General features: G+C 41.7%; 1 protein-coding gene across 2 annotated transcripts in view; it reads right to left on the bottom strand.

Moving 5' to 3' along the window:
• Window positions 1–2138: 2138 nt before the first annotated feature.
• Window positions 2139–27745, bottom strand: part of hck (HCK proto-oncogene, Src family tyrosine kinase) — a 76820-nt gene continuing 51213 nt past the window's right edge. For both annotated transcript variants that reach the window (XM_068000444.1, XM_068000443.1), the window contains exons 10-13: window positions 27143–27219; window positions 13331–13484; window positions 4619–4750; window positions 2139–3988 (exon numbers count right to left, since the gene is read on the bottom strand). In XM_068000444.1, the coding sequence (XP_067856545.1) occupies window positions 3786–3988; window positions 4619–4750; window positions 13331–13484; window positions 27143–27219 (566 nt within the window). In that variant the 3' untranslated portion in view covers window positions 2139–3785. The remainder of the gene's footprint in view (window positions 3989–4618; window positions 4751–13330; window positions 13485–27142; window positions 27220–27745) is intronic.

Here is a 27745-nt window from a genome sequence, read left to right on the forward strand (position 1 = left end):
AGGTAAACGTGAGGTGGTGCATTTTGGTAGGAAGAATAAGGAGGCCACATAATGCTTGGAGAGTCTAAATGTGGTTGGTTGAGGAGCAAAGGGATCTCTGGGTACAGATACACAAAGTTGCAACGCAGGTTAATAGACCATAACAAAACCAAACCAAGCACTGGGGTCATTTCTAGAGGGATAGAATTGAAAAGCAGAGAAGTTGTGTTAAACTTCTATAGAACCTTGGTTAGACCACACTTGCAGTACTGTGCACAGTTCTGGTCTCCAAATTATAAAAAAAGGATATAGAGGCATTGGAGGAGGTGCAAAAGATCCAGAAGAATATTACCAGAACTGAGAGGATATACCCATCAGGAAAGATTGAGCAGGCTGGGGCTCTTTTCTATAGAAAAGAGAAGGCTGAGGAGTGACCTGATAGAGGTCTTTACGATAGCAAAAGGGTTTGATAGGGTAGACGTAGAGAAAAAGTTTGCACTTGTGGGGGAGTCCAAAACTAGATGTCATAAATAAGAGTCACTAATAAATCCAATAGGGAATTCAGGAGAAACATCTTTACCCAAAGAGTGGTAAGAATGTTGGTAGTCAGATATTTGGGTGTCCTTGTACATGAATCACAAAGTTAACATGCAGGTACAGCAAGCAATTAGGAAGCCAAATGGTATGTTAGCCTTTATGGCAAGGGGGTTGGAGTATAAGAGTAAGGAGGTCTTGCTGCAATTACATTGGGCTCTGGTGAGACCACACCTGGAGTATTGTGTACAGTTTTGGTCGTCTTATCTAAGGATGGATATACTTGCCATAGAGGATACACCAGATTGATTCTCTGGTGTTTAGGCTGAGAAGTGATCTCATTGAAATGTATAACATTCTTAGGAGGACTTGACAGGGTAGATGCTGAGAGGCTGTTTCCCTGGCTGGAGAGTCTAGAACTAGGGGTCATAGTCTCAAGATAAGGGGTCGGCCATTTAGGACTGAGATGAGGAAAAATTTCTTCCCTCGGAGGGTTGTGAATCTTTGGAATTCTCTACCCCAGAGGGCTGTGGATGCTCAGTCGTTGAATATATTCAAGACTGAGATCGATGGATATTTGGATACTAAGGGAATCAAGGGATATGGGGATAGGCCAGGAAAAGAGAGTTGAGTAGAAGATCAGCCATTATCTGATTGAATGGCAGAACAGGCTCAAGCGGCCATATGGCCTACTCCTGCTCCTATTTCTTATGGAACGCGCTACCACAAGGAGTAGTTGAGACAAATAGCATGATGCATTTAAAGGGAAACTAGATAAGCAGGAGGGAAATAGGCTTGGAAAGGTATGTTGATAGGGTTAGATGAAGTAGGGAGGGAGGAGGCTCATGTGGAGCATAAACACCGATGTAGACCAGTTGAATCGAATGACCTGATTCTTTGCTGTAAACTGGAAGATACAATCTTTCTGAAGTTCTTCTGGTATTCTGTGGAGCCTATGGATCAGAGCAGCTAAGATGCTGTACTGCAGCTAAGTAGCTTTGAGCAGAGTCATGAGTATCTTGCACATTCCATCCAACAGGAGGGTATTTATCATTACATTTTTGGCATGTTTTTAAAGAGAGTGGGAATTAATTAATTTGCAGCTATTGTTATACTTATAACAAAGCTACATGATACCATCTAAAGGGTATTTGAACTTACTTAGGAACATTTAGGACACAAGCCAAATATTCCTGCAGATGTTTTTAAAAAGGCTTTAAAAAAATTTTTTCAAATAAGAGCAATATAATGCTCAGGGAGTGGGGTTGGGCAAGGAAGGTTTCCTTAGCACACTAAAGGTGATTCTGCAGTTTGATACTTCCAGCAGGGAAATTGCAGACCCATAGCCCTGGATTTGCCAAGATGCTCTCCATGTGATCTGCTGGGAGTGCTGGAATGTGAAATCACTGCTTACATGTAAAGGAGTGGGCGCAGGCTTACTGAGCATACGTGATTACTTTGCCAGTCAACAAAACGTTGAAAAAAAACTCAGTGTAAACAAGTTTATAAAAGAACAAATGCACTGAAAATTCCCCAAGCTTTAGTAACATTTGAAAGCTTTAGCATATTGAATCACTATTGATTCCATAGATTTGATTTGACAAATTTTGGAACTACCAATAGTATTAAATTAAGGCACTTTATTTCACACCTCAAGCATTAATACAAATATACATTATTGGGTACATTTCGCAATTATAGTTCTTTAAAATTGTGTAACCATTTCAAGCCATGTGAAAAATAAGGATGCATAGTTTATCAATCTTCAAGCATGTGCATACTCCAATCCATGTTAAACAAAGTTTTGATACACTTTAGCCTACATGTTGCTACGAGTGAAATTTATTGGATCGAGCACACTGTTATAAATTATTTCCAAACATTTAATAAATCACACACCTGATAAAAAAAATTTAAACAAAGATATTCAAGAAAAAAGACTAAATTAATGGATTTAGTTTCGATTAGAATTAGTTCTCAGATTTTGTCTCTCAGTAGCTATTTCTCTTCTGATCAAGCTGCTCGCTTCCAGGAGCTTTTCTTCTGCAGCAAGGACAATCTAATGAGCTACCTCTGTGGTTCAATTGCTTGCAGATAGAGTTCCTGCTAGGAAAAAAGGTACACTTTTCCAGTAACTCAAGCCAGAAGCAACAAGTTTTGCATGTATTGGTTGAATCGCAGCCACTGCTTCGATTTATCACAACAGGGCAAAGCAAATATTCTAACTAATATACTACCAGGCAGTTCAGCCAGAAGGAGTTTTGTCCTTGTGTTCAAGCTGGGCCCAATTTTGGTCTGGAGTGCAATCACTTGCCAGCATTCAGACATGAAACACAAAGCTCAATATTCTAGGTTCACCTGGGCCAAATTACCCTGGAAAGTGAGCAAGCTGGAGAAAACCATATGAAGTTGCCGAGTGAATGTGTGCAGTATTTTTGGCATCGTTTGACCAGAGTTAACTTGGACCCAATCTCAACCACAATTGAGCCAGAGAAAGCAGTATTAGGGATCAGAGTACAATTTCCTCTCAGTGCAACCTCTGAGCCTAACCTACTAATATTGTGGTGAACTTCAACACAAGGGTTAACAGGGATTCTATTAACCAATATGAAATAGGGTACTCAACCTTTTTATTGATGATTGATATTTTCAAAGATTAATATTTTTAAGGACTCTCTTTCTCCCTTTGCAGATACTGGAACCAAGTGAATCAAGTTTTCTTTGAGACACTATATAAATAGATTAAGTTCTTTCCTATAACTACTCCTGCTGTATGGACTCAACACCTATGTGTGTTATAGAAATCCTCTGTTATAAGAGCCTCTATGGGTCTGAAACAATTCAACTGACCTTTTACTATATATAAAACACCTAAACATGACATTGCTGTAAAAGTGGCTGTAATATCCAAGGCCCTGCTATGTGAGTGCTACCTTCAGTATAAAAATAGTGCACAAGATAAAACTGTGATGTCAATGAAAATACAGTACCAATATTTTAAAAGATTGATTCAGAAAAAATAAACCCCTTTCGTTCAGCCATCTAAAGGACTGATGAACATTTCTGCAGAAAAATTGCTATCACTTTTTCAAAAAATCATATTGAAAATAACATGGAAAACACATTTATTTGCAGTCAAGAATGTTGAAAATTATTCTTACTTCCGACATGGTGCAAAAAAATGCAAGTGCAGACTTTAGAGTTGAATCTAAAATGGTGATTTGAGTTACTTTTTTGCATTTCCCCATTGTCTGTACATATTTGGCACTTTGTTATGGCTGCTGCTGGTACTGGCTCTCTGTTGCTGTATAAAAGTCTTCTAGAACGCTCTGTAAATATTCGAAAGTGGGACGCTCCTCCGCTTTGTTCTTCCAGCACTTCATCATGATATCATACAGCTCTATGGGACATACTTCTGGACGTGGCATCCGATATCCATGTTCTAGGGCACGTATCACATCCGGGTTCGACATTCCTTAAAATAAAGTTTAACCAAGTGGTTTAATTATTTTTACAAAAAAACACTACTACATTCCACTCATTTCATTGTCTCCCACCACATCTCAAACTTCTACCATATCCCCTGACTCACTATTAGCAATGTGAATTTGAACTTATAAATGCAGTAAAGATCTGAGAATTTCTATTAAATAATTTATTAAATGTGTGTTATTAATAGTAATATTGAGTGAATGGGATATATTTCATGACTTCTGACTGGTAGCTGTAGTATAAAATCAACTATTAGGTGTACAACAGTGCATTCATCCTATATATTTAGAGTCAGTGTGATGCAGCTTTGGCATTGCACCAATGCTAAACTTGGGAACGTAAATTGGACATCAATGCCTGAACAGACTCCAAAATGAAGCAGAGATTCTCTCTGTAGGTCTCACTCTGTCTTGGTCCTGTGACGGGTAAAGCCCTGGCTCAGGATTCAGACTGCTTTTGCACTATAACTGCAGTGTCAGCATGAAGTGAACCTACTTCACAGACCCACACAGTTGTGTTGAGTGCATCCATAGATAAGTAATGAGTGTGAAGAGGAGCAAGATTCATGCAACAGCATTACAGTTCTGCTTGAAGAACTTTGTTCTTTACAGACCTGGGTAAGGGGTCCGGCCATACGTGATGGTTTCCATGAGAAGAATTCCAAAGGACCACACGTCAGACTTGATTGTAAATGACCCAAAGTTTATGGCTTCTGGCGCTGTCCACTTGATAGGAAATTTGGCACCTAGAAAGATACAGTAAATGGAGATTATAAACCTTGAATTAAAATCAATAGCCAAAAAATCCCGATTACTGCAAATCGGGAACGCTGAGCTCGTCGCCTGATTCTCCAGTCTGTACTAGCTTGGGTGAGACTCCCATCGGGAATGAAAGGAATGGTAGGTGGGATCCTGAGTTGTGAGGAGGATGCAAAGGGGCTTCAACGTGATTTAGACCAGTTGAGTGAGTGGTCAAATATATGGCAGATGCAGTATAATGTGGATAAATGTGAAGTTATTCACTTCGGAAGGAAAAACAGAAAGGCAGAGTATTATTTAAATGGTGATAGATTGGGAAATGTTGATGTACAAAGGGACCTGGGTGTCCTTGTAAAGCATTCACAAAGTAAACATGCAGGTGCGGCAAGCAGTTAGGAAGGCAAATGATATGTTGGCCTTCATTGTATGAGGATTTGAGTACAGGAGCAAGGATGTCTTACTGCAGTTATACAGGGCCTTGGTGAGACCACACCTGGAGTATTGTGTGAAGTTTTGGTCTCCTTACCTAAGAAAGGCGAAAGTTCACCAGACTGATTCCTGGGATGGCAGAACTGTCATATGAGGAGAGATTGGGTCGACTCGGCCTGTATTCACTTGAGTTTAGAAGAATGAGAGGGGATCTCATTGAAATGTTTAAATTCTGACAGGGCTAGACAGACTGGATGTTTCCCTGGCTGGGGTGTTGGGGGGGGGGGGGGGGTCCAGAACGAGAGGTCAGAGTCTCAGCATACAGGGTAGGACATTTAGGACTGCGATGAGGAGAAATTTCTTCACTCAGGGTGGTAAGCCTGTGGAATTCTCTACCACAGAAGGCTGTGGAGGCCAAGTCACTGAATATATTTAAGAAGGAGCTAGATAGATTTCTAGACAGAAAAGTCATCAAGGGGTATGGGGAGAGAGCAGGAATATGGTATTGAGATAGAGGATCAGCCATGATCCTACTGAATGGCAGAGCAGGTTCGAAGGACCGAATGGCCTACTCCTGATCCTATTTTCTATGATGGTGTTTGGGAGCCAGCTAAAAACAGCATCTTTTAATAAGGCACTTGGAATGGCAAGTCCCTATAATTACAGTGGGTAGCACTGTTTGTATTTTCAAGGAACATATCCATTCATTACAACCAATATTTCATTGTACAGAGTTATAATTCCCAAGCACTAATGGGTCATAAAATTTTGCTTTTAAACAAAGCTACTAAAGAAAGCCTGCTTTCCAGCAGTGATACATCTCAATTTGTTTTAAAATTAGTCAGTATTTTCGTTCTCATAGAATGACATAGAATGTACAGCACAGAGACAGGCCATTTGGCCCAACAGGTCCATGCCGGTGTTTATGCTCCACATGAGCCTCCTGCCTCCCTACTTCATCTAATCCTTTCAGCATATCCTTCTATTCTTTTCTCCCTCATGTGTTTATTCAGCTTCCCCTTAAATGCATCCATGCTAGTCACCTCAACTACTCCTTGTAGTAGTGAGTTCCACATTCTAACCGCTCTCTGGATAAAGAAGTTTCTCCTGAATTCCCTATTAGATGTTAGTGACTACTTTATATTTATGGCCCTTAGTTCTGGTCTCCCCTGCAAGTGGAAACATCTTTTCTACATCTAGCCTATCAAATCTTTTCATAATCTTAAAGACCTCTATCAGGTCACCCCTCAGTCTTTTCTAGAGAAAAGAGCCCCAGCCTACTCATTCGTTCCTGATTTAGGTACAACCTCAGTTCTGGTATCATCCTAGTAAATGTTTTTTTTTGGCACCTTTTCCAGTGCCTCTATATTCTTTTTATAATAGGGACCAGAACTGTTCACAGTATTCCAAGTGTGGTCTAACTAAGGTCTTGTACAAGTTTAACATAACTTCTGCTTTTCAATTCTATCTCTCTAGAAATGAACCAGAGTGCTTGGTTTGCTTCTTTTTTTAAAAAATGGCCTCATTAACCTGCATCTCTACTTTTAGTGATTTGTATCTGTAACCCCAGATCCCTCTGCTCCTCAACCCCATTTAGACTATTATCCAAGCAGTATGTGGCCCCCTTATTCTTCCTAAATATAATACCTCACACTTATCTATATTGAAATGCATTTGCCAATTACACACCCATTCTGCAAGTTTATTCATGTCTTCCTGTATTTTGTCGCAGTCCTCCTCAGAATTAACTATCCCCCAAATTGTACTTCCAATTCCAAATCGTTTAAGTCAATGGTGAACAATAGTGGTGCCAGCACCGATCCTTGTGGAATACCATGTCCCACCTTTTGCCAGCCTGAGTAACTACCTTTAACCCCTACTCTCAGTTTTCTGTTTTGTAGCCAGCTTGCTATCTATTCTGCTACTTATCCCAATTCCACAAGCTCTGACTTTAGCCACGAGTCTACTATGCGGTAATTTATCGCAGGCCTTTTGAAAATCCAAATATATTACATCTACTATATTACCCTTGTCCACCCTGTTACTTCAAAGAATTCAATAAGGTTGGTCAAGCATGACCTTCCCTTTTGAAATCCGTGTTGACTATTCATTGTCTTTTTGGTTTCTAGATGTTTTTCTAATACATCTTTGAGTAATGATCCTATGATCTTTCCTACCAATGATGTTTAAACTAATTAGTCTATAGTTCCCTGGACTGGTTCTACCTCACTTTTTAACTATAGGAACCACATTGGCAGTCCGCCAGTCCTCTGGCACTATTCCCATTTTTAATGAATTTTTATATATAGGTAATAGTGCCTCTGCTATCTCTTCCCCAACTTCTTTCAATATGCATGGGTGCAATCCATCCAGACCAGGGGTTTTATCCTCTCTAAGTTTGATTAGTTTAGCAATTATCTCCCCCCTGTCTATCTTAAATGTCTTTAGAAGAGAAGGTCAAAAAAAATAACGTTATGTCAATCATTTTAGCCTCCCTGGTAAATACTGAGGCAAAGTAATTATTTAATATTTCTGCCATTTCACTGTCATTACCTGTGAGTTTATCTTGTGAATCCTTAGTGGCCCTATCCCTATCCTAATTTTTCTTTTGTTGTGTCTGTAGAACACTTTTTTTTGATATTCCTTGATAATTAATTTTGTATTTTCTCTTTGCCTTCCTAATTTTTAAAAAAATTTCCTAACTTTTTCATATGCCCTTTGTCATCCTCTCCTTTGTTGTCTATGTACTTAGCGTATGCCTTTTCTTTAGTTTCAATTTTGCCCTTATTTCTTTATTCATCCATGGTGTATTATTACTGGCTAGTTTGTTCTTGCTTTTTAGTGGAATACATTTCTCCTGGATTTGCGATCATTTTAAATGTTTCCCACTACTGTTCTATTTCTTAATCAGTAAATTTTTCCAATTTATTTTCTAGTTCCATTCTCATCCCCTGAAAGTCAGCCTTTTCGTTTTATTACTTTAATCTTTGTCTTACTTATGTCCTTCTCAATCTTTATCTTAAACCTTATTATGTTGTGATTGCTATTGCTTAGATGTTCCCCTATGCTTACTTCTCTCATCTGTTCTGGTTCATTTTCCATTACTAGATCCAGCAGTGCTTCCTCTTGTTGGGCTTTTTACATACTGGGTAAGAAAGGAACCCTGCACACATTGTAAAAACTCCATTCCCTGTACCCCTTTACCTACCTCCTCTTGCCAGTTTATTTGGGGATAGTTAAAATCTCAATTATTATTCTGTGTCCTTTACTCATTTCTTCCTCCACCTCCTTTCCACTATTAGGTGGACTGTAGTATGTCCCTATTAGTGTGATCAATCCCATATCTTTTATTTCAATCCATATGGATTCTGTTGCTATCTTTCTGTTAGTTATGTCCCTTTATTCTACTGCTGTTATCTCTAATTAGTATAGCTACTCCACCCGCCAGTACAGCTACTTCCCAAATTTCTGTAATGAATGGATTATATAGAGATTAAAGAGATAAATAAAGAGCCCTGGAAATATGGCGTGGGATAACAGTTTGTGAATGTTTAATGTTAATGTTAAAATAACAGAGGAGGGGGAATTAAAGAAATGTGTTATATGTTTGTATGATAGTATCCAACAGTATAATTTCAGGGCCATGCCTTTTAAAATTACTTGCTTCACTGTCACTCTCATAGCTGGTTATTGCCAGAAACATAGAAGCACATAACTAATGGCAATATGCAGGTATCGAACAGACAGCACTGCTTCACCGTCAAATTGGACAGCAACAGTGTTGTCCTGCTCCAAAGGGGCAGAAATTGCCCAAAAATTCAGGCAGGCGTTCATAAATAAATTGGAACGTGTCAAATTTAGAGTTCAGTTCTGAACTCAGCCCAATGTGCACCATTCTGCAAACAAATTAAATGAACACATGGGTAATGCAGCACAAAAAGAATTTTAGCAAAAATAAAACAAGTAAATTACACAGATAAAAAGGTAACCTCACAATAACCAGAAAACTGTTCTACCCGAGGAGCTTCCAGCGAATCCCAGTGGGCTAGCAAAAGGGTTAGAAGACTGCTAACTGTGGAGCAAGGAGTTATCCCAATAGCATGGAATCCCACTGCTGATATCATGTGCTAACTGAAACCATTTGTCTTTTGCTTCCTACATCAACATAAGCAAGCATGTTTGGCAAGGCAGATACAAATCCTGGAAAAAGCCAAGGGCAACTGGAAATTACGGTTGCCGATACTAATGGTCAAACACTTAACAGTGAAAATAAAAGACTTTTCAATAAGGGTGAACAGGCAGTGGAAAAACCATGGGTTAGTAATGTTAGAATAGTAAAGCATTAAAGACTCTTGAGAGTTGTCTTCAGACTGCCTGATAGTAGTGATGTGGGTGGCAATGTATGAATACAGAGATCAGTGATGTATGTAGCAGAAACAATGTGGTTATAATGGGAGATTTTAATTGTCACAGACTGGGTGAAGATCAGCTCAAGTAGTAAAAGGCAACAAATTTATGGAATGTGTTGAGGACCATTTTCTAGAACTCTATCGGCCAGATATTAGGAGGGAGGTGGGTTGCCAGCAAGGGGGGTTGCCAGCAAGGGGGGGGTGGCGCGACTGAGTGAGTGGGTAATCTGCCCAGTAAAAATCGGTGGGTTCCCCACGCGATCGTAAGTAAATTGAAGCCACTTACCTTGGCTTCCAGGTTTCGCGCTGGAAAGCTGCGCAGCGGGCGGACTGCGCACCCGCATCATAGGCTGTCAGCTGGAGGAGCCCTATTTAAAAAGGAGCAGTCCTCCACTGACTGATGCTGCACAAAGGAGCAGCCCGGGGGAAGGCTGCTCCCAGATTTAATGATGCCTCACTCCAGGTCCTACTGGATAGGGTGAAGAGGAGGGGGACAGACAGATCTTCTCCCCGGCAAACGGGAGGAAGTGGCCTGCCTTTGCCACCATGAAGGCATGGCTCGAGGTGGCAGAGGAGGTCACCTACACCACCAACATATCACGCACCTGCACACAGTGCAGGAGGTGCTTCAGTGACCTAAATAGGTCAGCCGAAGTGAGTACACTTACTCATTCCCCTACACTCCGTCTGCCACATCACTGCCCACCCCCCACATCTCCTTCTGCACTGCCAACACTACTCTATCACATCACTCCTCACACCCACTCAAAGCTCATCCTCATCTTTCCTGCACTTACTCACTTTGCCAGTACTCATCCCACCACTACCACTCAACCCAATCCTCATACAGTCTCATACTCACCCTCTCATGCATCTGTTTCACGGTCAGCCTCACTCAACCTGCCACTACCTGTACTGCAGCCACAGGGCATGCATCACATATGTGTAGTAGGAAGTGTAAGGCAAATGTGTCGTGAGCATGAAGGGGATGCACAAGGGTGTTTGAGGGTTTGTCATGGTTTTTACTTTTGATTTCTGATCAACTCATTACATCGTCACCACTACTGCCACGTCTTGGCCATTCTTGACTGGCTTGTGCAATAATGACCTTTCATGAGGTTCTCCATGAACACCCTTGATGCCACCCATTGGGTCACCCTGCAGTGGGTGTATGTGTAGTTGCACGACTATTTGTGCAGGTGCCTGTTGCGCAGCACTGTGTTGTGTAGCTCCACGTGGCGGAGGTGGATGGCATGCCTGGCGATGCTGGTGATGTTCCTCGTCCTCCAATGGAGTGATGAATGCAGCACTGAACCCCCCCACACCCCATCCTGACTGAGTGTGAGGGGGTCCACCAAGTAGGTAAATGTGTTTGGACAGCAGAGTTGAGTATGATTTAATAATTTGGAGTGTGGAGACAACGGTGTGGCAGGTAAAACTTCGTCTGAGGTGACAGAGTGCCCTCCTGCAATGAATGAGGGTCTACTCCACACCTGCTAAATGGACTTTTGCAGCTGCCACTGGCTGCAACACGTCTGTTTAAAACAGAGAGTGTTGCCCCCAGCATGGGAAACACGCTCTGGGTAGTCCAAAATCAGAATCCTCCTCAAATCTCCAACTAATGAGGTCTGTAAACGACCTCAGCTTTGATTGCTGGTGGGAGTCCAGCATGCGGGGGCTGCACGCGCACCGATTCGCATCATTGCAGAACCCGGAAGTGGGCGGGTTGGAGCCGGGCTCCGGACCCACTCCGGGAATCCCCAATTTTAGAAGTCCCCCCCGCCACGAACGCACCTGCTCGGCCATCCGAAAATTGACCCCTATATTTTAGAACTGATAAGGTCATTCTAGATTTAGGGATGAATAAGAAACCAGAAGTAGTTAACAATCTGACAGGAAACGTCTTTACGAAGAGTGACCATAATATGATTGAATTTGATATTCGGTTTGAGGGGGGAGAAGGGAGCGTCACAAACCAAGGTTTTATATTTAAGGAAGGCAAACTTTGATGGGATGAGAAATAAATCACAGTAAATAGGGCTGAACTGTTAATTGGTAAACCTGCAGATAAATCGTGGGAAGTATTCAAAGAAGATTTTTGTAAAGCACAAAACCAGTACACACCGTTAAAAGCTCCACTTGTACAGTAAAGCAACCACAGTCAATAAATGAGGTAAGAGACAGAATCAAGCTAAAAGAAAATGCTTACACAAATGCAAGGAAAAGTGGAAATCCAGTGGACTGAGTTATAGAAAGCAACAAAAGGGATACAAAGAAAGTAATGAGATGCAAAAAGAGAATATGGAAAAAGCTTGCAAGGGATAACAAAGTTAACAGTAAAAGTTTTCATAAATATATTGAGAATGATTGGTAATGGGGAATATGGGCCTATTAAAAGGCAGATACATGCGAGATTATAATGGACAATAAGGAAATGGTAGTCTAGTGAGATGAATACTTAGTGTCTGTTTTCAAAGTAGAGGAAGAGGATAAAATACTAGTAAAAGGGAACCTAATAATAATGGGGAGGAACTTATTGGATTTAATAGAAGTTTAAAAGGATAATGGAGAAAATAATGACACTTAAGATAGACAACTCTCCAGAACCTGGATGAATAATAAAAGGGATTCAGAGTAGATAGAGAAATTATTTCCTCTGATGGGGGAATCCAGAACAAGGGGGCACAAGCTTAATTAGAGATAGGTCATTCAGGAGTGAAATCACAAAGCACTTTTTCCACACAAAGTGTAGTGGAAATCTGGAACTCCCTTCCCAAAAAGACTGTGGATGCTGGGTCAGTTGAAATTTTCAGGACTAAGACACAATTTTTTTTATTAGTAAGGGTATCATGTGATGTGATACCTGCCTTAGGTAAGGGTAAGTGAAGTTGAAGTAGAGATTAGCTATGATCAAATAATATGCCAGATCAGGCTTGAGGCACTGAATGACCTACTCCTGTTTCTATGTTTAAATGAGAGTCCTTTGTCTGTTATTTTAACACAGGTATTCCATTTAAAATAAACTGGTTAACAACATCCCTGTTAAAATAGTGGTCAGAGAAAATTCATGTAACCATATTAAACTTTTGTCCACTAATATTTCCAACAGTAATTTCTAGTCCCAGATGCTTTAAGAATAAGTAAGGACAGAATTAGTCCAACCACAAATCAGGCCTTGTAAGCTATGTGTTATTTCTTAAAATATTTTACAACTTAGAAACATTTATTGATATTAGCAATGACTCAGTTAAACAGACCAACATAATTCACATTATTCTTGTCCTAGGTGAATTCTACTTTCAGTGTACTCAATGTGGGGACTCCACTGTAAATAGTGATAAACAGTTGAGAACCCCCCCCCCCCCCCAAAAAATACTGACACACTGCCAGGGATCTCATGTCTCAACTTATGAAAGATAGTGTCAACTGCCCAAAGACAACTGCTACCATTGTAAAATATGGTTGGACTATAACCTGGTGTTGTAAGATTCCTTACAATTGTAGAATATGTTTAATTAGTCAATACAGCAAAAGAAAATGTACTTTTATTTGTTGATTGTCTAACACAGGATTTGAGACATATGCTCACAGACACACACAGTATGCCCTACATGGCCAGAAATCAATAGCTTCAGGGACCCTCTGGGATCTGGTTACAGATGCCAGTTTGAAAGCCCATGTCTTATTACAAAGCAGGGGACACAGCCTATTTTACATAGTTTAACATACCTTCTCTGGCTGTATATTCATTGTCTTCAATTATTCTGGCTAAGCCAAAGTCAGCGATCTTGCAAACCAACGTCTGAGACACCAAAATATTGGCAGCTCTCAAATCTCTGTGTATATAGTTCTTTGATTCAATATAAGCCATTCCTTCAGCAATCTTAATAAAATAATGGAAAGTCATTAAAGATAGTTACAAAACTTTATTTTTGATTCTTATCCATAGGATTTTTTGTTCAACTGAGACATTTTCTTTCAGAAACGAGAATTTATTTTAAAAAGGCCAGAAATTACACATTACTACAACACAAATTGTTTGCATGGCATCCTTTGAATACTACTTCAAAGTTAAGCATTTAGAAAAATTGGGAGCAATGTCATATGAATGCATTAATCAGTCAGCTGCTAACACCAACAGTAATTTCTAGCCTAGACATTTACTTCTCTTGAAGGCAGGGTTCCTGCTGGGCTTCAGTTCCACAATCATGGGCAGGGCACTAGAGGGTTGCCAAAGTGGTCAATCATACAAGAGTCTAGAGAGTGAGTGACAGCAGGCTATTCATTATTTACTGCAAAAAAGTTATCTAGAGCTTGTGTGTCATAATAATGCAATAGATGCTTAACTTACCTTTTCACCTGTTACAACACCTCTATCATCCTCAGTAAAACAAAAAAACTGTTTTCCTCAATGCATCAGCAAGTTTACATGGTGAGTAGCCAAGGCATGCACACCAGGAAGGTTCAAAGTTCACTCCCAAGCTCTGTGCTGACTTAGGGGATCTCAGTTAGGTTAGTAGTAGAGTGACTATAACTGGCCTCAGCATCTTTTAAACAAGGGAGAAAAACATTTCCCAGAGTTCCCTCTGTTAATCACATGACTGGGTACAGAGTATTGTTGAAGAAAATGTTTTTTCATAATGCTTTGTAAGCCTCCTTTGGGCATGGCTTGCTTACACACAGGCCCATCCTCGACAATAAATGAGACAGAGACAGAGAACTTGTGTCTACAGTTCTTTCTTAATCCATCTTGGCTTCTCATCCCTATGATTCTCTTGCTATCTCAATGTTACTCTTCCCCATGTCTGTCTCTCCCTCCTGTTTATGCTAAGCTTCTGTCTTTGATTCCTTCAGATTACTTCCTTGTATTAGTCTCTCCTTATTCCTGTCCGTGTGCTTCTGTTTTTCTCTTCTCACCGTCCCCTCTGTCTGTCTGCTTCCCTCCCCCTTCCTCTGCTTCCCTGTATTGCTCCTTCTCTCCCCCTTTTCATCGCCAGGTCAATGCTGAGTTCTCTCTCCTTCCATTTCTAGTTTAGCTTTCCATTCCTCCCTCCATGGTCCTTACTTCTTCTCCTTCCTCTCCATCATTACTGCTTCTCCCTTCCAGTCTCCTGTGTCTCTGCCTCTCCTTCACTGTGTCTGTACTTTTCTCCATGTGTTTTGTGTGTGCATGCATGCATGCCAGTGAAACCATTATTATAGAAGTAGCAGCAGCAACTGAGGGTCATAAGACATGGTGTGATGAAGTGAAGCCAGCTTCAGGCCCAGTCCGCTTGCAATTAGAACAATGGAAGGAGAGTACGGAATGAGAAAAGGACTTTCATTCTACAGTGTACAATTTTGTCAGTCATATAGACTCTATCCAACTTAACTTGCCCAAGAGAAAATCCTGTAAAGATAGCCTTCCTTTCCCTCAAAAGGAAGGAAATTCCAAGAATATTTTATGTAAAGCATTAAATGCACAAAACGCTTTACAAAAAGAGCCCTCATCGACATTTGTGCTTGGTTTTTAAACTTTTAACATCTGCCCTGTTCGATCAACATTTCTTATATGCAACTATTTGCAAGTTGAGTAACCTCAGGGACGCATCACAAGTTTCACCAACAGCCAGGAACTACTACTGGTCAAAAAACAACTATATTTTACAGCTTGAGTTTGACGATTACTGACTGGTTAGCGTTCTCTCTCCGATGGTGGCTGCTCCTTAGTGGGTGGAAAATCCTGTGGTTCACTGACCTCTGCCCTCACATTTCCACAATGTGCTCCCAGCACAATGACAGGGGGATTCATACAGAGTGCGAAAATTTGCAAAATCTACCCGACAGTCTGAAAAATTATTTCATAAACTAGGAAGTATCTGGCAAACTGACCAGGATAGTCAGTTTGCTCCAATAGATAAGGGACATACATATCTAATCAATCAACATATGTCCAGCAGGTGGAGCCCCACTCAGTCTCGCTTTCTTTTAACAAAATAAGTCACATGTCAGATGTCTGAACTTGTCTATAATCTTAGAAGGACATCAAGAATATTTGAGAAGAGTCTAAAAATTAACACTTCCTTTCACAGTTTATACAGTAATTGCAAGTGAAACATGCATAGGTCATTTCCTTGTTCCACATGACACTCCCTTTAAAAGTTGTTCTATGTAGCAAGAATAAAGCAACTCAACTACTAGCTTTTGAAATATTGACAAGTGGTTAAGACTTTTGACTACATGGAAAAGGTTTGAAGCGGACACGTGACAATGTGTTATCACCAACACATTGTGCCTAGGGCTGCTTTTGGCCCATTTCTTCTTCTGTGTTGGTGCATGTTTCCACTCAGAATGGCAGCCATTTACTGTGGCTATCTTGGGTGAAAATTCTGAAACGGCAGTGGAGGACACATACAGTAAGTAGATAAGTAAATGAAAAGTTCCAGCTTCCCTGAATGTGATTTCTGGCCCACAGAGGACATATGAATATCCAGGAGAGAAGGGTCTTTTTCATTCCCTTCCTCATGCTCCCATTCAACCGTGGGAGGAAGGGTAATCGCAGCCAAGCCTGATGCTGTCCTCACCCAAGATCCATACATATGCACTTTACACCAAGGATTGCTGGATAGTGATCAAGAGTAGGAACGCTGGCTGATTTCCCCACTCTTCCTTCAGCGATGTTAATTATTAAGCTACCCTGCTAAGATTAGCTAACTTAGCACAAACTGAGGATTGAACCTGGGATTTCCTCAGGCCTGTTTATATGTTTTTTTTAAAAAAGTGGTGGTGCAAATTAAAGCCAAGCTTTAGTGGTGTCCTCCAGCTGCAAGCAGTGAGAAAAAGGAAAACGGATGCATCAATAATTCGATCCAACTGCTCTACACAAACATCAGTAGCACAGTTTCAATCAACGGGTGGGAATCAGAAAGCTTTCCGATCAAATCTGGAGTCAGGCAGGGCTGTCCTCTCTCCTCCGTCTTGTTAGTGTGCTGCATCGAACCCTTTGCCGAGTCCATCAGGAGGGATGCGGGCATAAGAGGAGTGACGATCCCAGGCAGCGGAGGCACTCAGGTCAAGGCCTCCCTGTACATGGACGACTTTTGCTCGTATCAGCTATCGGTCTGCAGATTGATGAGCATCTGCGACCAGTTCGAACTGGCTTCGGGGGGCCAGGGTAAATTGTAGCAAGAGCAAGGCCATGTTCTTTGGGAACTGGACTGACCGATCCTTTGTCCCCTTCACCGTCAGGTCAGATTACCTGAAGGTGCTGGGGATCTGGTTCGGGGTGGGGCTGGGGCATGCACCAAAAACTGGGAGGAGCGTATTGCCAAGGTCAAGCAGAAACTGGGACTGTGGGATCAACGATCCCTCTTGATCGTGGGCAAAAACCTGGTCATCAGGTGCGAGGTGCTCTCGATGTTGCTGTACGTGCCGCAGGTCTGGCCCATACCTCGCTCGTGCGCCGCGACAGTCACCCGAGCCATCTTCCACTTTATCTGGAGATCAAAAATGAACAGTGTCCACAGGGACACGATGTACAAATCTTCAGAGAAAGGGGGGAAAGGCGTGCCCAACGTGGCCCTCATCCTGATGGCCACCTTTGTGTGCAGCTGCATCAAACTGTGCATAGACCCTCGGTACGCAAACACAAAGTGTCACTACGTGCTGAGGTTCTACCTGTCCCCGGTGTTGAGAAGAATGAGCCTGGCCACGCTGCCATGGAACGCTCCGTCCAGTTGGACCGTTACGCCCCACCTGTCCTTTGTGGAAAAGTTTGTGCAGAAAAACACCTTTGACCACAAGGCGATCAGCAAGTCCGAGACCCTGCAGGAAAAGGAGATGGTGGATCCCGTCGGTTGGTTCCCCGAGCAGATTGTCAATGTCATTTGGCAGAATGCCTCATCGCCAGAGCTTTCAAACAAGCACCAAGACCTAGCTTGGCTGGTGGTGAGAAGGTCCCTTCCAATCAGATCCTTCATGCACTCCCGGAGTCTCAGCACCACCGCGCGCTGTCCCCGAGGAGGCTGCGGTGGAGACGAGACCATCACCCATCTCCTTCTGGAATGCGCCTTTGCAAAGAGGGTCTGGAGAGAGATGCAGTGGTATCTGTCCAGGTTCGTCCCGAGCAGTTCCATAACACAGGATTCTGTGCTCTACGGGCTGTTTCCAGGGATGCACACAGACTGACATCAACTGCTGCTGGAAGACCATCAACTCGGTGAAAGACCCCCTTTGGTCTGCCCGAAACTTGCTGGTCTTCCAGTGCAAGGAGCTGTCCTCGACAGAGTGTTGCAGACTGGCACATTCCAAGGTCCAGGACTACGTGCTCAGGGCTGCACTGAGGATGGGTGTGGCCGCCGCAAAGGCTCTGTGGGGAAAGGCAACCATTTAGAGCCTTCCCGCTACTGTATACCGAGGGGCTGAAATCAGGGAAAAACCCCTCGGGCAGAATGTAAAATTCAAATTGATGTAATGAAATGTAATGTACCTGTAATGAAATCACCTGTATTGATTGTGATGCAATGAGGCACCCTAGAGTGTCATGAACAGTCATTATGTCCAATGTGTTCATTCAACTGTACTTGATGTAACCTACAAATTCTATGATCTGTATTGTGTACGTTTGGAATTTGCTATGACAACTGTATTGTATATATTGCTGCAAATTTTATGAATAAAGTATATTTTTTGAAAAAAACAATTCTGTTAATCCATTCCCAATTACCTTATACCATTCCTTTGGTGGTAATTCACTGCCACAGCTGGTGGTCATGACTACTGTGGAAGAGTTACTCAAGACCTGGGTGGTAACCACACAACAAAGCAAAATCCAAACCAAAATTTATTATTTCTAAATCAAATAAGAACGGAAGGAGGCCATTCGGCCTATCGTGCCTATGCCAGTTCTTTGAAAGAGCTATCCAATTAGTCCCACTCCCCTTTCCCCATAGCCCTGTAATTTTTTTCCTTTCAAGTATTTATCCAATTCCCTTTTGAAAGTTATTATTGAATCTGCTTCCACCACCCTTTCAGGCAGTGTATTCCAACTTGCATACATTTTTCTAGTTTTTTTGCTAATTACCTCAGGTCAGTGTCTTCTGGTTACCAACCCTTCTGCCACTGGAAACAGTTATTCATTTATTCTTTCAAAACCATTCATGATTTTGAACACCTATCAAATCTCCTCTTAACTGTCTCTGTTCTAAGGAGAACAACCCCAGATTCTTTAGTCTCTTCACATAACTGAAGTCCTGCATCCCTGGTACCATTCTAATAAATCTCCTCTGCACTCCAAGGCCTTGACATCCTCCCTAAAGTGTGGTGCCCAAAATTGAACACAATACTCCAGCTGAGACCTAACTAGTGTTTTATAAATGTTTATCATAACTTCCTTGCTTTTGTACTCTATGCCTCTATTTAGCCAAGGATCCCATATGCCTTTTTAACAGCCTTCTCAACTTTTCCTGCCACCTTCAAAGATTGTGTACATACATCCCCAGGTCTCGGTTCCTGCACCCCCTTTAAAATTGTACCATTTAGTTTATATTGCCTCTCTTTATTCTTCCTACCAAAATGTATCACTTCACACTTGTGTTAAATTTCATCTGCCATGTGTCTTCTCATTTCACCAGTCATCCTATGTCCTCCTGAAGTCTGTTACTATCCTCCTCAATGTTTACTACATTTCCGAGTTTTGTGGTATCTGCAAACTTTGAAATTCTACTCGCTATACCCAAGTCCAGGTCATTAATATATCAGAGAGCAGTGGTCCCAACACCAACTCCTGGGGGATGCCACTGTACACATCTTTCCAGTCTGAAAAACAACTATTCACTACTCTGCTTTCTGTCCCTTAACCAATTTCGTATCTACGCAGTGACTGCCCTTTAATCTCATGGGCTTCAAATTTTGATGACAAGTCTATTATGTGTGACCTTATCAAACACCTTTTGAAAGTCCATAGATACATCAACCCTCTCCATTACTTAATCAAGGAACTTAAATCAAGTTAGTCAGACATGATTTGCCTTTAACAAATCAGTGCTGACTTTCATTTATTAACCCATATTTTTCCAAGTGCTAATTAATTTTATTCCAGATTAATGTCTCTAAAAGGTTTCCCCACCAGAATTAGGCTGATTGGCTTGTAGTTACTGGGCTTATCCCTCTCCCCTATTTGAACAGAGGTGTAACATTTGCAATTCCCCAGCCCTCTGGCACCACTTAAATATCCAAGGAGGATTGAAAGATTGCGGTCAGAGCCTCAGCAATTTCCACCCTTACTTCCATTAGCAACCTAGGATGCATTCCATCCAGACCAGGTGACCACTACTCAGTGCTGCCAACCTTTATAAGTACCTCCTCTATCTATTTTTATTCTATCCAATTTCTCTACCTCCTCCTTTACTGTGACATTGGCAGCATCCTCTTCTTTAGTGAAGACAGATGTAACTTATTCATTTAGTACATCAGCCATGCCATCTGCCTCCACAAGATGATCTTTCTGGTCCCTAATCGGCCCCAACCTTCCACTATTTATGTTTATAAAAGACTTTTGGGTTCTCTTATGTTACCCACTTATCTATTGTCATACACTCTCTTTGCCCCTCTTATTTCCTGTACTTTTTGTACTTAGCTTGGTTCTCTACTGAATTATGAACCTGACATTTCTCATAAGCGTCCTTTTTCTGTTTCACTTTAAATCTCTATATCTTTAGTCATCCAGGGAGCTCGAGCTTTGGATGCCCTTCCGTTCCCCCCTTGTGGGAATGTGTCTCGTCCGTACCCGACTATCTCCTCTTTGAGGGCCTCCCATTGCGCAGTTAGCAACCACACTGCTTACGTTGCACTTTGAATTTGTCTTTCTGCAATTCAACATCCTTCTACAGTTATAAATAAGCACATTTGTACTTCCCTTTGACACTTTAAAGGTCTGCTATTTTTTAAAATTAACAGTAGAAAATGGTTTTCCCACTGACTCAAACTTTACTGGAACGTGCAAAGGCTACCGCCACCGTCCAGCTGATAACGACAATGAGAAAGATGTTGTCCGTTGGCGAGATTCTAATGCTCCTGGCTCAATTCCATTAAAAAAGTGAAAAACCTTCCAAAAACAAAAAAAAAACATTATCTGGCTGATTCTGTGATAGTCACGGGGCGGGGTAGTAGGGGAACTGCTCTGTATTTGTAAAATCACATACGTTCTTTTTGAAAGCATTTATAATGTTATCAAATAGAGCTATTGTTCCTTCAAAGGTGTAAAGGAATCTCAGGTACACCATTTGCTTCTTGCTTTAATCCCTACCATTTTTTTTAAAAAAAGCATTTTCCTCTATTTTTGTCTCAGCTCCCAGGATTCAGTCAGTGTTGCTTTTGAACAGTTATAAGTACGTGTTGACAGCACACCTAGGTAATCTGGCTAAATTTTTGGCTCTTTCCGTTCTGTGCTTTGCCATTGCACTTACTTGCTGGGATAAAGGTTTCACAGGTATCAGGCAACTTCTAGTACCTCAACCTTGCATGAGGCTTCATAGGGAGCATCAAAAGGCTATTCAACTGCTGGGCCATCATAGCAGGATTCAATTGTATTCCCAAAATAATAAATCACAAGTGGTCAAATTCCACCCCCCCCCCCATCCCAAGCACTGAGGCCCCTTGCCACCACTGACTGACTTCGCATAGACCAGGGTTCGACGCCAAGAGCATCTCTATTTGTACGGCTTGGCACTCACTGTATAAACTCATTTAATTTGGCATGGCTGTGGTTAGAATACAGCAATAATCCAGAGCATGCAATAGTAATGTTGAACTCTGGACACCATTGCTTCTCCTTCATGCATTATATTGTGGTAAGGGTGACATTATAACCAGTTGGCATATGTCTCTTTTCTTATCATTCCCCCATCCCCAACAAGAACTTTGGTGGATTAAAAAAAATTGTTTGTTACAAGTCGAAGTTCAATATAAAAAGGATAACACTGTAAATGCTGGAAATTAAATAAATAAAAAAGGAAATACACAATAGTTAGCATCCATAAACAGAACAGATCATTGCAGATAGAGACCCTTCCTCAGAACTGGAAGCTGGAAAATAAGCAAGCTCCCTTTATAGGCTGAGAAAAACAAAGAGGCGGGTGAACAGTAAGTCAAGAGTTGGCTCCAGTCACACAGAAGCGGCTAACTGTGTTTTTAATAGCCTATGAATAAGTTTCTTTAAGCTGAAAAAGGTGGAAAATCTTTGCTGATACATCGGACCATCTTAGTGAAGCAGTGAAATGGAGATGGAGGGAGCAGGCAAACAAGGGAGAGAAAATGCCTTACATACCGATAAATGTATTTCTAGTCTATATTTGCTTAAGCATTTCCTGTCAGTCATTCAGTAACCCAGGAAGTAAAGGCACTCACAATTATCAAAAGGGCAACTGAAGGGGCTTTCCCTTCCAAGCTGTCCATCTGTTACCTAATTAGTGCACATGTGCAATGCAGACTGGCTGATCTGGCACAGCCCCTTGCAATGGTTTGGAAGGATCAGATATCTATTGTAAACATTACTGATATAGGAAGCACTGTCCCTGCTCTACAAGTTATCTGCAGGTCACGCTAGAGCAGATAGCATAACTCTTTCAGCGTTTCATGAAGCAGAGGTGGCAAGGAAAGATCTCCTCTGCCATGCCCAGGTAGGATCAGCAGGATCTGTAAAGGGGGTCCTGGGGTAATGACAAGTGAAGCGACCACTCGCATTGTTGCATCTGCAATAGGTGTTTTCCCCCATGGATTCATCCTCAAAAATCATGCACCATTGAACCCCCCCCACCAAACGGAATTTCCATCCTCAGCAATGTGCAAGTTTAATTGCAAAGTATCAGTACCTGGGAGTGAGAAAGGTGGTGGTTGAAGTATTCAGGGAAACGGGACAAATTAATGCAAAAGCTTCAAATTTCACAGCAACACAATTGATGCAGAGTAAAATACAACCAAACCTGAATGGTAACTAGGGGGTGGGAAAAAAGGCAATTCCACAATTAAACCTAAATTTCTGCTGCAAAAAAAGTTAAGAATTGTACTTCATTCAGCAGTCCAGGCTAGTGGAGGAAGCAGGGATGCTCAGCGCCAGAGGCAGTGCTTGCCAGAATGTGAAATTCAGCTTGAGAACCTACTATCATAATTATACCTTTTAAAATAACCTTACACTGGCTAGCACTGCATTCTCCAGTAGCCCCATTTTTCTTCACAAAATAGGGCTCAATGTGAATCAGATACACTAGGCTGCACACTAATTTTGCAACACATTCCCAGCCAGCAATGCTCCAGACCTGCAGCAGAGCTTTGTTTTTAAAAAAAAAACAATCTCTAAAATAACATTTTGATCACTAATTTAGTGCTGGTTAATGAAGAAATTGTATCTCAAAAGCATGCTAATGAAAACAAACATTGAGACAGCATCACATGACAAAGTTACATTGTTATGGGGATTTATTTTGCAGTGCATTGCCAGCATATTCACTGTGTGTTGTATATACTACCAAACAACTTGCTCAACTGAAATAGAAGAGTGTCTTGACTGGTATAAATACATCAGTCCTGCAGCATTCAACTGGAGCAGGTTAACCAGGCTAACAATAAAAAGTGCTGAATAGCACAGATGAACAGTTCAACATGATATACAAAAAATGTTTTCTGAAGGATGTACTCACTGTAGCATTAATGGACCAAGTAATTCAGCACAGTGAATTGGTATAGGCTGAGAAACATTAAAATATGTTACTTTCTTCAGGAAACCTTAGGACAACAGAAAACCAAAAGGCAAGTTCCCTTTCCTGCTATTTTCTTCTATAGGGCGACATGACTACTTCGGTTATCTCCAGTTTACGGTTTCGTCTAAATATGCAGATAAATACATGTGGACTAAAAATAGCAGCCCTCATCTCTCTGGTCAAGTTAAATAGCTGCTGCTGCACTTATCTATTAACTCTTACCATACAAGAAACTCTTTCTTGTAAAATTACTTAGCTCCAAGCATCTCCTACATCAGACTGTGTTTAGCATTTAAAACTGACCTTATATTTGGAAGAATTTGAAAATAGATCAGATGTCTGTTCTGCTAGCTCACCCAGTTTAAACCAGGTGTAGTTTTATGAGCTAAAAACCAGGGAAAATATAACCAAGGGCTGAAACTATCTCCCTGAACAGTCAGACCAAGAAAAAATGTGGGGATTTATGGGTGTGACCTTTTATCAGAGCACATTGGTAAACCAACGGCCACATGCTGCATTCTGCCACCTTGGTGTCTGGTTCAACTCAGAGGGGAGCTTCAAACTCCACATCCAACACATCACAAAGACAGTCGACTTCCATCTCCACCCCCTACCAATGAAACCCTTATCTATGCTTTGTCACTTCTAGACTTGATTTTGCTAATGTTCGCAAGTCTTCAATCCTCCAGTCTTCATAAACTCCAACTTGTTCACAACTGTGCTGCATTAAGTCCCAATTGCTCGTCACTTGTCCTTACTGACCTGCATTGTCTTCCCTCGTTCCAAACGGATTGAATTGAAATCTTAGTCCATCTTTTCCTCCATGGTCTCATCTCACCTGTGAGCTCCTGCTTTACATTCTCTCCTGCATTCTTGGGTCTTCAGACTAGTCTTGTGTATTCCTCGTCTAGCTCATTTTCCCCCCCCAACCCCCAGTCTTCAGCCCTACCCCCTCTAGAAAACCCTCCCTAAACCCCTCGGCACTCTCTCCATCTTTAAAAGTCTTCTTAAAGTCATCTTTTCAACCAAGTTTTCTGCACCTCCTAACTCTCCAGTCATGGCTAGTTTTGTTCATTCCTATCTCTATTTTCTCCCCCTTCGCAAGTACCTCGGGATATTTTCTATGTTAAAGGCATTGTTGTTGCTACTAGGCCATTTTAACATTTTTGCATGTTAATATTCGCACTTGCAAGATAATTTCTTCAGCCTGGTTTGTGCCAGATATCTTTGCACAGCAGGCAAGGTAAGCAGTGTGCTGGAGGGTGAGCTGTCTACAGCAGGGCCATTGCAGTCTGTGGTGGTTTTGGGTGGGGGGGGGGGGGGGGGGGGGGTGGAGAAAGGAGGAGGAGAGAATCAGAAATAAATAAAGCTTATAAGCTAGAATCTTCAGCTAGTGTGAAATTCTGATGCACCTTTGATAGGGCACGATTTCTGGCTATTGATTTCTCTGTGTTGTAGTAATGTTAGCCTTTAGCCTTTGTTTGTTGAGCAGGGAAGTATGATTCAATTTTAAAGTATGAACTACTTTAGTCACTACGGTCCCTAAGTTTCAGGGAGGATAATAGATGCAGGGAAAGCAACTAGTCCTGCAAAAAAGGAAAAATATCTGGGTATACATCTTTTAAATTGGGGCTTCTGTAGAATTAGGAGAGTGACCAGTATCAAAAGACACAGACAGTCGACTTCCATCTCCAACCCCTACCAATGAAACCCTTATCTGTGCTTTGTCACTTCGAGACTTGATTTCGCTAATGTTCGCAACAGTCTTCAATCCTCCACTCTTCATAAACTCCAACTTGTTCACAACTGTGCTGCATTAAGTCCAGACAGATTTATAATTAAAGGTTTCACTTGTTACTTAGAATTGCTATTCCACCAAGGCAGTGTCCTAGGCCCAACCATCTTCAGCTGCTTCATCAATGACCTTCCCTCCATCATAAAGGTCAGAAATGGGGATGTTCGCTGATGACTGCACAGTGGTCAGTTCCATTCGCAACCCCTCAGATAATGAAGCAGTCCGAGCCTGCATGCAGCAAGACCTGGACAACATCCAGGCTTGGGCTGATAAGTGGCAAGTAACATTCGCGCCAGATAAGTGCCAGGCAATGACCATCTCCAACAAGAGTCTAACCACCTCCCCTTGACATTCAACGGCATTACCATCGCCGAATCCCCCACCATCAACATCCTGGGGGTCACCATTGACCAGAAACTTAACTGGACCAGCCATATAAATACTGTGGCTACGAGAGCAGGTCAGAGGCTGGGTATTGTGCGGCGAGTGACTCACCTCCTGACTCCCCAAAGCCTTTCCACCATCCACAAGGCACAAGTCAGGAGTGTGATGGAATACTCTCCACTTGCCTGGATGAGTGCAGCTCCAACAACACTCAAGAAGCTCGACACCATCCAAGATAAAGCAGCCCGCTTGATTGGCACCCCATCCACCACCCTAAACATTCACTCCCTTCACCACCGGCGCACTGTGGCTGCAGTGTGCACCATCCACAGGATGCACTGCAGCAACTCGCCAAGGCTTCTTCGACAGCACCTCCCAAACCCGCGACCTCTACCACCTAGAAGGACAAGAGCAGCAGGCGCATGGGAACAACACCACCTGCACGTTCCCCTCCAAGTCACACACCATCCCGACTTGGAAATATATCGCCGTTCCTTCATTGTCGCTGGGTCAAAATCCTGGAACTCCCTTCCCAACAGCACTGTGGGAGAACCATCACCACACGGACTGCAGCGGTTCAAGAAGGCGGCTCACCACCACCTTCTCGAGGGCAATTAGGGATGGGCAATAAATGCCGGCCTTGCCAGCGACGCCCACATCCAGTGAACGAATAAAAAAAAAGAAAAACTATTGATAAAAGGTAACAAAGTAAAAGTTATACCGCTCTCGTTAGCCCAATGGAAAGAGCTCATTAAAAGTAAGGAAACTAGTTTATTAACTGAAGTAATTGATAGGGGGAGAAGTTCAATTAAACTTTCCTTATATGGAGTTGTATTTTAATTTTTGCATAACCATGTAATGCAGAAACATGTGGATTTTCACAGAGTGGGTGAAAGGTATAAAAAGTGGCAGCTTGTACAGACATCTTGGATTTGTAAAGGCCTAAAATACTGAGCTTAGAACTCACATTTATGTCCCCAACCTATCTATGACCTGGTTATAAGTACTATGTATATAATAAGCCCTATTGCATGTACTGTTTGCTTAATAAACTATGAACGCTGACCTTAATGTGCAAGAACCTTATTGATTTGAGTAGATAGAACATTTAATCACAAATAAAAATCTCCAAATAGGAGCACAGACTGAAAAATTAGGCAATGCCCACTTCACAACTTTCCCGATTTTTGGGTCATTAATTCATAAAAATCACCCATGGCATCTTTGATGATATGCTCAAAAATACCTTTTATTGGTACCTTTCTGCACTGAGTGTCAAGCTTGTACACCTACAGTAGTTAAAGATTATGGTTTGGTGTAGATGGAGGTAAAAGAATTTTTAGAGTCACAGTTGGTTGTTGGAGGACTGGTATCATCGGTACCTTACAGGAAGCTTTAGGGTCTTTCAGTCAAAACAATACTTTAAATCTTTTAACAACCTTAAGTCAAAAGGACCCTAGAATTGTATAGATTATTATTGCTATTTCAACTGATTAAATGCCCACCATTCTAGGGTATTTGCCAGTTCCCTCTGAAAAGAAAAACCTAGATATACATTTTCAAGTGTTCAGCTATGTTGTACTTAGTTTTCCTTCCGCAAAGCTTTGTAGAACAACTGTGATCACTTACTTGGGCTGAAAAATCAATCAGCTTGGGTAACACCACTCTGTTTCCTTCATCACTCTTCAAGAAATCTAATAAACTTCCTGTAAGAGACATAGAAGGGTTTAAATCACTATTATGCCATTAAGCCTTTTACTAAGCTAACATGTAAATGAAAATTAAAGTACAGAATTTTCTGGGTTTTTTGTATTTACACCAGTTTCTCCAATACATCCCCATGATCCATATACCATTACCTCTTTGGTCTAGGACCATGAGACAGGTTTTGTTGTGGGCTTCTCCATGGTCCATCAATACCACTCTGATGAACCAACAGGCAGGTACTTCTTTAATCCTACTAGTTTTCTCTTTTACCCCACTCCCAAATTGGAATGCTCCACTATCATGAAGTGCTCTATTCTGTCACTAAGCAAGAATTCTCCCACCAAAGATCCAGTTTGATCTTGAACTGTCAACCAGGTTTCACAATATATTTTTTTTAAAAAACAGCATTAAGAGTATCTGTAGTAAGAGGGGTAAGCTGAGGGGAGGAATCCTTTTCCACATTATTCAGCTTTGCTTTCTGGTTGATTGACCAAGAATGCCCCCCTGGCCTCTGGTGGGAAGTTT

Source organism: Heptranchias perlo, chromosome 19 (genome assembly GCF_035084215.1).
Source record: "Heptranchias perlo isolate sHepPer1 chromosome 19, sHepPer1.hap1, whole genome shotgun sequence".
NCBI lineage: Eukaryota > Metazoa > Chordata > Chondrichthyes > Hexanchiformes > Hexanchidae > Heptranchias > Heptranchias perlo.